At 45.1% G+C, this 14506-nt stretch overlaps 2 protein-coding genes across 5 annotated transcripts in view; both read right to left on the bottom strand.

The window, feature by feature from the left end:
* The window catches only part of CCDC25 (coiled-coil domain containing 25), a 614024-nt gene that overhangs the window by 328588 nt on the left and 270930 nt on the right, over nucleotides 1–14506 (bottom strand). The gene's annotated exons all lie outside the window — the stretch shown is intronic.
* NUGGC (nuclear GTPase, germinal center associated) overlaps nucleotides 1–14506 on the bottom strand; it is a 64698-nt gene that overhangs the window by 35722 nt on the left and 14470 nt on the right. For all 4 annotated transcript variants that reach the window (XM_050802475.1, XM_050802474.1, XM_050802477.1 and 1 more), the window contains exons 2-7: nucleotides 13345–13433; nucleotides 9116–9220; nucleotides 8405–8513; nucleotides 7033–7255; nucleotides 6290–6520; nucleotides 3618–3827 (exon numbers count right to left, since the gene is read on the bottom strand). In XM_050802475.1, coding sequence (XP_050658432.1) covers nucleotides 3618–3827; nucleotides 6290–6520; nucleotides 7033–7255; nucleotides 8405–8513; nucleotides 9116–9220; nucleotides 13345–13387 — 921 coding nt within the window. In that variant the 5' untranslated portion in view covers nucleotides 13388–13433. The remainder of the gene's footprint in view (nucleotides 1–3617; nucleotides 3828–6289; nucleotides 6521–7032; nucleotides 7256–8404; nucleotides 8514–9115; nucleotides 9221–13344; nucleotides 13434–14506) is intronic.

Here is a 14506-nt window from a genome sequence, read left to right as displayed (position 1 = left end):
TCTGCTCTCTGCCCCCTGATGGGAAGTGACTATCTGCAACTTTCCTCTTGGGATCCACCTCACCTCAAGCCCAGTGCTTAGCACATAGGAGAGGCTTCATAGTAGTTTATGCCATTAGAGATTGACAGAATTCCCTAAATCAGTCCTCCAGTCCCAGTCCCAGATCCATCACTGGCTTGCTTTATCTCAGTTGTCCCCTGGGGAAAATTCTTGTTTTTCCAGAGCTAAGTTTGGTGGCGCACATACCCCCAAGCTGTCACCTGACGGCATCATTTTGATGTTTGACTGCCCCTGCATGTTTAGTACAATGCCACCAGATGGCAGCAGGGAGCCAGAAACCATATGACAAGTTGCAAAGAACATGAAATAACAACATATTAATGACATAAATGTTGCTTTATTAAATATGCAACTTTCACGTGATAATCATGCATAGCCTTGTGACATTTCTCTAATTGCATTGTTATTCTTGTCTTACCTCTACATAAATGAAAATGTGGTTCAACTCAGGGATTGAGTTCATTTGTGGTTCCTCAGTGCTTTGCATACGAAGGGGTGACAAGTTTGTGACTTGATAATTAAATCATCATTTTGCTTTATACCAGTAGTATTTAACTGGTAGAGTTTTTGTGCCCCAGAAGATATAAACAGTCTCCAACTTATGATGATTCAGCGTACAATTTTTCTTTTCAACTTTACAATGAGTTTACTGAACGATTGGTAAGTCCAGGACAATCGGGACTAATGATGGTTATGATTCCAGCTTACAGTGGGCTTATCAGGATGCAATTCTATGGTATGTCAATGAGTATCTGTATTTGGCAATGTCTGGAGACATTTTTACTAGTGACAACTTGGGGGGTACTTACACGTAAAGGCCGAGGATGCTGCTAAACACTCTTCAATGCCCAGGACAGTCCCACTCCCGCCCCCATCCCACAGAGAATTATCTGGCAGCCCAAAATGTCAAGAGGTTGAGAAACCTTGATCCAGGGCAGTGGGTTTCAGCTTGCTTTTGGCAGGGGAGACTTTTTCAAATGAAATCTTAGTTAGAATTCCAACACATAAACTTGATTTTTAAAAAGCAGAACTGTTGTGGTTGAATTGGGAGTGGAGGACCCAGAACCACCATCTGCATAATACCCTCTACCCTCTGTCCATGAACCTTTTGGCTCCATAAATCATTGCTTAAAAAGCATCAGTTTCTCGAGTTAGGCAAATCCCTTGGATTATAGGGAAGTAAATGAGGCCCAAGTGGTAAAGAGACTCGTATAGGGCCACACGACGATGGATCCTGTCTCTCCTTTATACGTGAATGGACTTTGACTTAGGCAAGAAAATAAAAACCATTACAGTCCTTTTGCTTCCCAAACTATAATCAACTTAGAAAAGCTTTGGGCTCTGGGCCAGATGTGGTGCTCACATCTGTAATCCCAACACTTCAGGAGGCTAAAGCAGGCAGATCACTTGAGCTCAGGAGTTCAAGGCCAACCTGGGCAATATGGTAAAATCTCATCTCTACCAAAAAAAAAAAAAAAAAAAAAAAAAAAATAGCCAAGTGTGGTGGTGGGCACCTGTAGCCCAGATCCTCGGGAGGCTGGGACAGCAGGATTGTTCAAGCCCAGGAAGTCGAGGTGGCAGTGAACCATGATTGTGCCACTGCACTTCAGTCTGGGCAACAGAGCAAGATGCTGTCACAAACAAAACAAAACAAAACAAAACAAAAGTAGAAGCAGGTTCCAGCTCTGCAGTGTCAACAGTGGGCAGAGAACGGTCCAGCCAGTGGAAGGCCATAAGGATGCCAGGCTGGGTGCTCCTCAAGGGCAGGGCCCCCATCACCTTCATATTCCCCTTGGTTCTGGTAAGCCACAGGTGCTTAGTGTTCACTAACATGAGAAAAGGACAGCAACCATAAAGGGTGGAGTGGTTAAATTTCAGACCCCACACAAAGCTCCCCACTGCCAGGGTTTGGTAAAGTTAGTGTCGCAGAAGATACAAAAAAGTTTTTCTATAAAACCAGAACTGCCAGACGTAGGAGTAGATGAGATGGCACCCCACCACCGCCACCTGCATCTCCCCAGGCCCCCGCGATGAGAATGGGACTCAGAGGGCTTCAGAGACATGCCTCAAGTCACATGACTTCTAAGTGTCAGATCAGATTCAGGGACATCTGAATTCATAATGGGTTTTAGGGAAGGCAAGGCTGGCAGCCTGACAGACATAGGGAGGGCGACTGTCTTGTTCTCCCTGCAAAGAGTGGGGTCTTGAGTAACTTCTTGTGAGAGGAGGTCAAAAAAACCCACAAGAATGCAGGAGAGCCGGGCCAGGCAGAGCACGCTGGGAACCATCCCTCGCTTCAGCCTGACCTCTTCAGAGCACATTTTCTGAGCCAGAGCTGCCGGCTTTGATAAGCTGCCCAGTGTATCTGAACTGGCTGCAGCCGCGGCTCCGTCCAGGGAGAGGCCCTGGCAGCCTTCCTGGGCTGTTGCTCTCTTGGCCAGGCCTGGAACTAGCCAAGGTTCACGACTTCCACCCCAGGACCCGAGGTCTTACAGAAACTAAGGCTCACAAGGCCAGGCCTGAGCCACCGACCAAGGGGAAGGACACAGGGACTGCCTTCTTCCTACAGGAGGTGGATAAAGTACAGTGTGCCCTGGGGGAGGTGGGGTAGACAGAGCCCCAGCAGGGAAGTTAAGAAACCTGCTCTCCAGTTCAAGGCTGTGTGGTCCTGGACAAGTGACTTCTCCTCTCTGAGCCTTCATGTCTTCATCTGTACAATCAGGGCAGAGGCTAGAGCTTGCTCTAGATTGTGACTGGAAGCCATGGTCAGCAAGCTCCCCTGGCGCATAGTCATTCATCTAAACAAACCTGTGGAGTTTAAAGAACTGAATTCTTCAGCAGCCGCTGTGCTGCTCACAACTCACTGATGCGGGTCCTCGCTCCCAGTCCCCTTCCAGCTCCTGGGCTTCTGTGTTCCTCCCACCCTCTGCTCCAGAGTGCCTCTGTTACCGTGCCCTTTCTCAATCACATGCTCCAGTTCCTCTCTTCCTGCAAGTTTTCCCAGGAAGCCAAACTCTGGAGCAGTAATACTAAAGACCTGGAACTTCTCCAGGCATGTCTTCCATAGTCTCCCTCCTCCACCGACCCCATGCTCCTTCTCCCATTCACCCAGGAAGACTCACCCTGCCCCGGCCACACCAGCTTCCTCAGCCCTCCAGCTCTGTGCTGATGCTGCTTACAGTCAACACAGTTGCAGTCTCTTGGGTTCTGGGTGACTGGCTGCAGCTTCTCTGCTTTGTCCCCAACACTTGGCCTCCCAGTTCCACTCTGTCCTTGGTCACTCTGATTCCTCTTAAGCCACTCTATTGCTGATCTTTCTCATACATCACACACACTTGTCCCGGCTCCAACAGTCACGTCCTATAATTCCTCCCTCCCTACTTTCTCTGGCCACCATATCCTGCCAGGGCCCTGAGACTTAGAACATAGAAATTAGAAGAATTTAATTCCAATGAGCTCATAAAATCCCTGAAGTTGAAAGCAGAGCATTCTTTGTCGCTTGAGAAAGGGTAGAGGAGTTGAGGGAAGAGAGAACTAAGCCTATGAAAGACAGTCACCTTTTTCCACATCTCATCCCTCTTGCTGTTGAAGTCGCCTGTGCCTGGGATGTCCACCAGCACGACCCCTTCTGGGATCAGGTCGGATTTGGGAAGAGTCACTTCCACATGTTTGATCAAGGGCCAGATGTGCATCTCAGTGGCCTCTCCATCCCAGTCTCTCCTCTGTGTGCGGATGTAGGGGTCCAGCTTGATGGACAGCTCTTCTGCCTGAAGAAGAAGGACAGAATCACACACGCCAGCCATGTTCCCAGCTCTGTTCATCCTGGTTGGCTGTGATGCAGGTTCATGGTAAGTATGCTTAGTAAGGGTAAGAAGTGCATCCGACAGAAGGCCTGAAATCAGGTCTGTAGGACCTAGAACCTGAGAGCCAGGAAGGACCCTGGAGATGAGGAAGTTCAAGCTCCTTACCTTACAGATGAAAAAAAAAAAACAAAGTCAGCTAAAATGTGATGTTAGGGAAGTTATAGCATTGCTGAATAATAGGTTTATCTTCTAAACTGCATTCAATTCTGAAATTAAGGTAATATGTAATTAACATTTTCATTATCAGAAAGCTAGCAATGACTATAGAAAATTAACAGTGATACGGTAACCATATTTTCCAAATTGAAAATTGACCTGAAAATGGATCTTAAAAACAGTTTTTAAAATTTATCTTCCCATTACAAAAAATACCTTGATATGTGGGCATTTCTAGGATATTTTAATGATGGTGGGTGAGAGAGGAAATAGTTCTTAAACCACAGTTTCTGCTTAAACATGTCTTGGGACAATGACACATCCATGCCAGCAACTATGACAGTAAATCTCAACTGGGGTACTTCAGAGGACAGAGGATTTGGGATGTATGGTGGTCATTGTTAAACAAATTTCTATAGAATAGTCCTGAAAGAAAGATAAGAATGTCAATTCTTAAGAGAGTTTAAATTAAATCGCTGGATTTGTTGCAGTCTGGGTAAGGAGTAAGAGATTTCATCAATTTCAACCAAATGATAAACAGCGAAAGAGGAGATAATAAAAGTTCTTTAAGATATTGTGATTTCAAAATAGAGCAGATACCGTAAGAGAGAAGTCCAGGAAAAGGCATGGGCTTGAAAAGTCTCTTTCTACTAGAGGGCTAAGCCCAATAAACTGGTTCTGGGCAAACATCATTATAGAAGGCAAACTTGGATTCTAGGATCTCCAGTGGAAAGCCTGAATTTGTAAGCTCACTCATTGAGATGGTAATTCTGTTCACCTTGTTTCCGTGGGTAAATGTATGATGCTGGGAAGGAGTATTTCTAAATATAGAGTTGGTGAAGACATTGATATCCTTGTGTAAGCTGTGTGTATTCAGATAAAGTCACTAGTTTTGTAATCATTGTGTTTCTCAGACATGCTCAGTTTACGTTTTAGATATTAGAAGTATAATCATTTTAATAGTAATATTCATCTTAAAACTATAAGAAATGGGCACTATGTCTGATTTTCCAGATATACAAGAGATAGCAAAGTGCTTTGAAAAGGTTTCATTCATTTGATTTTTAAGTGTGCCTAGTCAAGTATTTAAACATTTTAAGAGACTCAAATATACTGAACTTTAACCGTATGCAAAAAGCCTAAGGAAATGTGATTAATTATGTAAGTATCATGGAATATTTAAGGAAGGTTTGCTTTGTTAATCAGGAGATAATTGAACATTAAACTTTAGGACACGTATAAAAATTGTACCCATTTTACCAACAGTCACTAGATTTATAAATAGAATAGCAATATTTTAAAGGTGTATTTAAAGGTGAGAGATACAAGAAAAACTAGGTTTTTAAATGGATAGCTTTCCTAAATTGAATGTTGATTCCACAAATATTTTATTTTAATTTAGAAATTGAATTTTAACTTAAAATAAACATTGTTTATAAAAGCAAGAATACTACTAGTTGCCTATCCAATGTCCATCCTGTTCCTCCTTTATGCCAGCAGAATCCTGATTTTCTGTCTGATTGGAAAGGCAGTGGAGTGAGACTGGTCTAAGCAAATCATGACAAGTCTGCTTTTCACTTTCTCTGGACCCCCTTTCAGCCAAGAAGGGCCATGTGGCTCAGTTCTGAACTCTGAAATCTACACAGAAATTTGTCAGAGGTATTTCTGGGAAAGTTTTTACTTTCTCATGAAAGGGGAGATGTGGCTGATGCCAACTTTTTCTCCACTTCTTCCTTCCAGGAGGCTGGCATGAAGTCTAGCACCTCGGGAGCCATCTCATGACAATGGGGTCGACGGAAGGCCAAGGGAACCAGAGATGCTGATCTTGACATTGCTGAGCCACTAAACCAACCCCACCCCTATTGCCCCCAAACCTCTTACATGAGAAAAAGAATAAATCCCTGTTTGTTTAAGCCACTATAAGTCTTCTTCAAAAATCACTGGCAGCCCAAACTATCCCTAATTATTCTCAAATAACTGTAAATAGTCTTCTTTTGTGCACAAGAGCTCCTCTATTCACATACTAAAAATTCCCATTTGATAGCCATAAATAATGAGGATAACTTGGGCTATGGATACTTCTGACTTGGGTAGCAACTTATTTCTTATTTCACACAAACACTGTACCACGAGCCCGTCCCCTGAAACAGATTCAACTGTTAGACAGCAGACCCAGAATGAAATGAAGGAAAAAACGAACTTGACGCTACCTCTTCCGCCTTGAGGGTGATGACTCTGGAGGTGGGGATCTTCCTTTTGGGCTTTGCCCTCAGTAACTCCTCATAGTTCTTACTTTCTGCCCCATTTCCATAAATCATTTGTAGCTTCCAGGTGGCTTCCTCCACTGCCTCATCCCTGTTCCATGCATCTGCCTCTTCTCTGCCCAGCTCCTCCGTCCTGTGCAGGAGTTTAGTCAGGTTCTTCAGCTCCTCCCTCCACTCCTGCCAAGGCAGAGTAGGGCCAAGCCCCTCTTGACACAGACACAGAGAACACCGACAAACAGAGGCGCCCACTGCCCCCTGTGAAGGGCCAGGGGGCTGCATATTCAGAAAATCTAGGTCATCTATCTGGGGTCTCGAAGAGGGAAATGGCTTGCCCAAAGTCTCATAACAATGCAAGGACCAGGCTAGACACCCCCAGCTCACTTGATTGAACTTTCTCCTGGGATGGGCTCTTTTCATTAAACAAAGGCACGAGCTATATTTGCAAGGAATATAATGTTATCTCTGAGAGATAGTGAGAAGGAAAGAAAGAAAAGGAAGAACAAAAGGAAGGGAAACAAGAAAGAAAGGAGGGAAAGATGGAGGGAAGAGGAAGGAAGGAAGGAAAAAAGGAAGGAAGGAAGAAAGGAAGGAAGGAAGGAAGGAAGGAAGGAAGGAAGGAAAAGAGGGAGGGAGGGAGGGAGGGAGAAAAAGAAGGAAGGAACGGAAGGAGGGAGGAAGGGAACACTTACCTGGTCAGACAGAAGGTGGATTTTGGCCTCAAACTGCGCACAGCAGCCGGAGCTCACTTGTACAATGCAGGAAGTACATATGCTTTCTCCAGACACCGGTAGAAACATGGCTTGCTGGATGATGGCATTGATCAGGGAGCTCTTCCCAGCCCCGGTGCTTCCAAATAATCCAATGTAGATTGGGTCTACTGTCGGCTTTTCAATCAAGACAAGGAGCCTATTTCTGGGTGAATTTTAAAATGTACATTGTCATGATCATCAAAGTTTAGAGTGAAGAGCATTGAAACAGAATGCAAAGGAACTGAATTCTAATCCTGGGCACGTCACTAAAATCTTCTGAGTCTCTGTTCTCTCTTCTGTCAATGGAGAATATCAATCTCTATTTGCTACACAGAGCTGGCCTGGGGATCAAATGAGATTATGCAAAAATATTTGGTAATGATAATGCCACGCAATCCCAATAATGTCTATATAGATGTGAGGCATGTTTATTTGTATTAACTGGAAATCGCATATTCTTTGTTTGTTTGTTTATGTGTCTGAGACAGGGTCTCGCTTTGTCACCTAGACTGGAGTGCAGTGATGCAATCATGGCTCACAGAAGCCTCAATCTCCTGGGCTCAAGAAACTCTCTCGCCTCAGCCTCTGAAGTAGCCGGAACTACAGGCGTGCCCCATGACACCTGACTAATTTTTTTGTATTTTGTGTAGAGACAGGGTTTTGCCATATTGCTCAGGCTGGTCTCAAGTGGTCCACCTGCCTCAGCCTCCCAAAGTGCTGAGATTACAGGTGTCAGCCACTGCACCTGGACAGAAATTTCATATTCTTGACCCTGGAAATACAGTGTATACAGAGGTGAAGTATTAATAGTGTTAGGAGCAACACAGAGTCTTATTGAACAGGAGAAGTTAACAGCCTCGGCACCACTCAAGTCCTTCAAGTCAGCAGAGTACAAATAGTTGGGGACATGAGCTCAGAGCCACACAGCCTGGGGTGAACTCTGGACCCTCTCACTGACCACTGGTGTGACTTTGTTCAAGTCTGGGCCTCTCTGAGCCTTACTTTCAGTAAAATGGAAGTAATCATAATAGTTCCTACTTTATAGGAGTGTTGGATGGATTAAATTATATTTCATATATATATATACACACACACACACACACACACACATATGTATATATATAAAGCACTTAGCAGATTACCTAACAGTGACAGCTCAATGAATGGCAACTATCCCATAGTAACAGAAATTTGTATCCTTCTTTCTTAGTTTCTAATTAAATAGTCCCTTTCCTCGTTGGGGGAAAGCACCTATAATAGCCTAAGGAAAGACACTGACATAAGATTTCAGGGTTGCAGATTTCAGACTCACATGAGATATTTGACTCCATTAGGGATGCTATCGTCCAGGAAGACAGACTGAATAAGTTTCTGATAAGTGTTGCTCAAAACTCTTCTGGTCCGTGATTCCAATTTTTCATCTGGAATTAACAGAGAGAGGTCACCTGTAGGTACCTGGCAGGGATAAAGTACTAGGTCTCCAAAGGAGGTGTCTCCTGAACATCGCAGAGAAGGAAAAAAAAAAATGAAATGAAAAGCCGATTAAACAAGATAGCAGGTTATCTCACACTAGGGATGGTGGCTCACTGGAGATAGCGATCATTGGTTCTGAAAATCTCCAAAGAGCCAGGCTGCTCTGAAACTCTGGTAACAGAAGTTATGGTATGCTTTGCCATGGGCTTCAGCCCATTCTAGATTCTTCCCTCCTGTGGTCATAAAAAGAAAAAAAAAGTGCAAGGACACCATGTTGACACCCACTGAAGCACCAACCTAATCATCTTCACAGGCTTTGTTCTAAGCAGGAAGAAGTTATTTTGATAACAACCCTCCTGTCCAGAGATGCCTGGAGACAAATTGCCTAACTGCATACTGCTGCAGAAACTTCCAGCCCTCTCTTTCCAAAACAGGTTCATTTCAAGATGTTTCATCCAGCTTCAGAATTTAACTTCCTCTTCCTTTGACCATTTTAACATACTTGGAACAGAACAGAACCATGTTAAAACAACAGTTTCAGGACACTCACATTCCTTAAGAGCGCTCTGCTCCACAGAGGGAAATGCTCGGAAACGCTGGTCTCGATCTGATTTCTTTCTTTTTCTCATTGGTTCTTTATATAAATCATCTTCAACTAGAGATAAACAGAGGATATATAAGATTATAGGTGTTGGGGCATGGTATTCACCTCAGCCTCTAGAGTAGCTGGGACTATAGGCACATACCATCACACCTGGCAAATTTTTGTAGAGACAGTGTTTCACCATGTTGCCCAGGCTGGTCTCGAACTTACCAAAAACACAAAATTTTTTGGATTAGCCAGGTGTGGTGGTGCACACCTGTAGTCCTAGCTACTCAGGAGGCTGAGGTGGGAGGGTCACTTGAGCCCAGGAGTTGTAGGCTGCAGTGGGCTATGATTTTGCCACTGCACTCCAACCTGGGTGACACAGCAAGACCCTGTCTCAAATATATATGTGTGTGTGTGTGCGTGTGTGTGTGTGTGTGTGTGTATGTGTGTGTGTGTGTATATATATATATATATATAAAAAGAGGAACTGCTTCCAGCTCTGTCTGCCCATAAACTTATTTGGGAAAAAACACTGTTGGATCATTCCAGTTTGGTTCCTACTTCCCAGAGTCACAAGACTGTCTGCATTTAGTTCCAAAATGTAGAGTCCAATCTATCTCCCCAGATAAAAAGTTTCTATTTGCAACTCCTCAGAAGCCAAAGTGGCTAGACATTCTTCACCAAATGCCAAGTTTTAGGAAATCAACCAACTGTGTAGAGAAAAGTTGAAGACAGGGTTAAGTGTGCGGTGAGGAAAGGCCTCTGGGAGGTCTTTTCAGACTAGGAAAGAAATCGGCCTGGTGCAGTGGCTCACGCCTGTAATCCCAGGTCTTTGGGAGGCTGAGGCAGGTGGATCACGAGGTCAGGAGATGGAGACCATCCTGGCTAACAAGGTGAAACCCCATCTCTACTAAAAATACAAAAAATTACCCGGGCATGGTGGCGGGCACCTGTAATCCCAGCTACTCAGGAGACTGAGGCAGGAGAATGGCATGAATCCCGGAGGCGGAGTTTGTAGTGAGCCGAGATCGCGCCACCGCACTCCAGCCTGGGCGACAGAGCAAGACTCCGTCTCAAAAAAAAAAAAAAAAAAAGAAAAGAAAAGAGAAGAAAAAGAAATCAACTAGAAGCAGAATGCAAAGGAAAACAGGGGCCATGTGACCAGGAAAAATCACATCTTCTTGAGCCTGAATTTATTCATCTGGAAAATGAGAGAACTGACAACAACAACAACAACAAAATACACATGCATTACAAGAGTTTGGATGGATGCCCTTCAGAGATCCTTAAAAATTTGGGGAATTTTTTTCCCTTCTTCGCTTGAAGACATCAGCAGCTGCTTCCTTATATAAGCAAGAACAGAAATCACCTAGAAGCAGATCTTTGTAGCTCTGTGGAGATTCATGCACTTAAGTGGTTTCCCTTGGTTATGAAGTGAAGGGCTGGTTCGGCCCATAATCCTAAAGAAGGGGTATAACCAAAATGTTGTGTTTTAGATAGATTTTAGAAAACACCCCTTGGTCATGTTTACCTGGCTAGAAAGGGGCAAGAGGTGGATCTTTGGGGTGAAGGTTGTTGAAAATGGTTCTAACCCAGGGCTCCTGGGGCTGGCCCATGCCTTAGAAAATGGCCATGAGGTGAACCGAAAGAGTTGATCCCCAAGAATCACAGGGAGGACATGAGGCTCCAAAACTGAGTATGGCATTCTGAGGTCATTCCCTGAAGAACCACAGAGAAGAAATGTCACATGGCACCCGAGAATGGCAGCCCACACAGAAGGCCCAGTCTCTGCCCCTGGGCTCCAGACACAGAACTCCCCGACAATTCAGGCAGCCTTCCCTCTCTGTTCAACCTTGCATCTTCCAGCACAAATGGAAGCCAACGCACACCCCGTAGAATATTCTAGTGCAAGTCATGCTATTTGCCAAGGCCTGAATCTCTGCCACCTCATGCTCCACACTCATGCCGCAACTGAGAGTTGAGAGAGGTTACACTTCAACCCTTCCATCTCAGACATTCTAACTGATGATTGAGCTCAAATTCAAGAATTCGCCCTGGCTCAGTTTGAGGACTGCCTTAGAACAAAATACCAAGTGGTTGCTGGCTCCGTGGCTGGAGCTGGAGAGGAAGGGGCAAAGAAAGAAGAGTCTGCTGGTCAGGCCCCAGGCCAGTTACCGACTGAAGAACACTTTAATCTGTGCTCCAAAAAGCATCTCAGAACTCCAGGATGTGTCCACGACCTGTCTGTGGAAAGAGTGGAAAGGGATGTAGACTTTGTAACTCAGGAACTCTTTTGGGTAAACAATGTTTGCCTAATCTCTTAGCCATGTGTATAAAACAAGGGCCAAGTCCACACATCCAGGGCCCTTATTTCAACATTGTAAGGACTGGCAAGGAATCTGATAAGAGTTTGGAAGTTTATTTCTCAACTAAAGCAAAGACTAGGAAGTCCAATACAGCAGGGTTTAAAACTGTTTCTTCAATTTCTAAAATGCAAAACTATCCGGAAAGGAGAAAATATTCCATCTTGGATTTATACCATGTAAGGGTAGTATTTTTATATTAGATTGTAACAAAAATAAACTAGTCTGAACTTAGATCACAGATCTTATTATTCTTGTTCATCACTCAAGCCCTTCCTTGCCCTTTCCAGCACTCCCCATCAAATCCTCCTAGGAGCCAGCGGTTGCGGTGGATAGCAGCAGTCCAAAAAGCGTAGTATACCGCTGCTGTTCCTTCCTGCTGCCACAAGGTGTCACTTTTGAAAACTGATCCCCTCACAGCCTGAGCTGAGAAGCGGTTTCATTATTGACTGTTGAACTTTTTTTTTTTTTGAGACGGGGTCTCCACTGTCGCCCAGGCTGGAGTGCAGTGGCAGGGTCACAGCTCACTGCAGCCTCAACCTCCTTGGCTCAAGCAATCCTCCGACCTCAGCTCCCAGGTAGCTAGAACTACAAGCACTCACCACCACACCTGGCTAATTTTTTTTTTCTTTTGCAGCGATGAGGTCTTGCTGTGTTGCCTAGGCTGGTCTTGAACTCCTGGGCTCAAGAGATCCTCCTACCTTGGCCTCCCAGAGTCCTGGGATTACAGACATGATTCAGACCATTGCCAGAAACTGCCAGAAATCTTCCGAGCAAAACGATCCCATTCCTCAAGGCTAAGCTCAACTGAGGGAACCCCAAAGTGGCAGTTCTTCCTATATGCCTGTTCAGGCTTGCTTCAGATGCTAGTATCACCCCACTAGCCCAGAAACACTGCTTCACCTTGCCCCTAAGGAAATCCATCCCCTCGGAGTGAGGAAACGTTCCCTCTTCAGTCCTCAAAACACAAAGGATATGATACACGACTGTTTTCTGCAACTGGGGGTTACATCCCTGTCATCGTCCTATAGGGAAGGCTCCCTCATTGGCTCCAGGGGCCCTGTATCTGCCTTCTGAGGAAGGGAAGCCACCCATACTGACTCCAATGTGAGTCACCCTTCCAGGAGCCACTCCAAGGCACCTACATCTCTCCTTCTAAGGAAAGCCGCCTAATGTCGTTCCAGGGGTCTTGCAAGAGAGGCTACCTTCAGAGCGTTCAAGGTGACTTTCTGGAACATTATTATTATCATCGAGATGGAGTCTCACTCTGTCGCCCAGGCTGGAGTGTAGTGGCACAATCTTGGCTCACTGCGACCTCCACTCCCGGGTTCAAGCGATTCTCCTGCCTCAGCCTCCCAAGTAGCCGGTATTACAGGCACGCACCACCACACCCAACTAATTTTTGTATTTTTAGTAGAGACAGGATTTCGCCATGTTGGTCAGGCTGGTCACGAACTCCTGACCTCAGGTGATCCACCCACCTCGGCCTCCCAAATTGCTGGGATTACAGGCGTGAGCCACCGTGCCCAGCCTGGAACATTAATTTTTTTAAAGAAAAAAGCCCCACTTATTTAACTACTGGCCAAACAGTTCACTTCATTATGAATAGGCTATTTCAGTTACTGTTGAAATATCTGATCTTCATTCACTATTTAAACTTGTCATGAGAAAGCACCTTCTGAATAAAGAGTAAGGAGAAAGCACCTTCTGAAAAAAGAGTAAGGAACAATGACAACAGTTAAATATAGTCCCAACCTATTTGCCTTTTATCCTATAACAGTAATCAGTTGCTATATCCTCCATTAGAAGATACTGCAGAGGTGTTACCTGGATGTGGTTGCTGGCCAAAAACATCCTTCATTTCTGCCATTCCTTTTTACGTGAACTCCTGCTCTTCTCCGCTTAGGAGAATCAGCCTATGAAGACAAAGTACAAAGACAGATGGGGCAGCAGAATTTGAAAATACAGAAAGCAAAACCTAAGGATGTGTCAATCTGCTTGTGCGGTGTTTCTGCCCATTCCAACTTATCTCTGAATCCCTCACAACATCTAGTACAGTACTTGATGGAAATATAACAAGATTAGTGTTTGAACACTGATTTCCAATAATATTTAGGCCAGGTACGGTGGCTCACACCTGTAATCTCAGCTCTTTGGGAGGCCAAGGGGAGGCAAATCACTTGAGGTCAGGAGTTCAAGACCAGCCTGACCAACACGGTGAAACCCCATCTCTATCAAAAATACAAAAATTAGCTGGTGTGGTGGTGGGTGCCTGTAATCCCAGCTACTCGGGAGGCTGAGGCAGGAGAATCGCTTGAACCTTGGAGGCAGAGGTTGCAGTGAGCCAAGATGGAACCACCGCACTCCAGCCTGGATGACAAAGTGAGACTCTGTCTTGAGGGGAAAAAAAAAAGTCTAAACCAATAGTACCTGAGAGCTTTAGGATAACTCATGCTGAAATGAGAATAAGCCTCTGGTGACCAGAGCTGTGAAGGTGAGTTTATATAGCTTCGCTGCTTTGGGTGGCATCGGTGCTCCACTGGGGCAAGCCTTGAACCCTGTGCCAGTGATATTTAGTTCCAGTAAGTCTCAGCAGGAATCTGGGAGGTGGATGGAACATTAGATATTCCTAGAGTTCCCTTGAGTTGCTTTGGGGTGCTGCTGACTGGGGAAGGAGATGCAGTGACTTGGTTCCCTGGACCTTCCTCACCAAGCGCAACTTCCACCAAGAGGACACCCCTCCTGGGCTCTCCTTGCAGCTTGCAGCATAGAGGGTCTGCAGGAGGGAGAGGAGAGGCACATCCGAAAGAAGAAGGGACAGATTCAGCTGGTCTCCAGTCCACTGGCAGATAGGGCTTGGACACAGAGGGAGAACTCGACCCATGGAGGCTCAGAACAGAGGGCACTGCCCAGATAGGGTAGAATCTGCTAGCCTGGAGCTGCTTCATCTCCACCCATAGAGAAGAATTAGAAGAACGTGAGTGGGAAA

Source organism: Macaca thibetana, chromosome 8 (genome assembly GCF_024542745.1).
Source record: "Macaca thibetana thibetana isolate TM-01 chromosome 8, ASM2454274v1, whole genome shotgun sequence".
Classification (NCBI taxonomy): domain Eukaryota; kingdom Metazoa; phylum Chordata; class Mammalia; order Primates; family Cercopithecidae; genus Macaca; species Macaca thibetana.
This window is presented reverse-complemented; position numbering and strand designations above follow the sequence as displayed.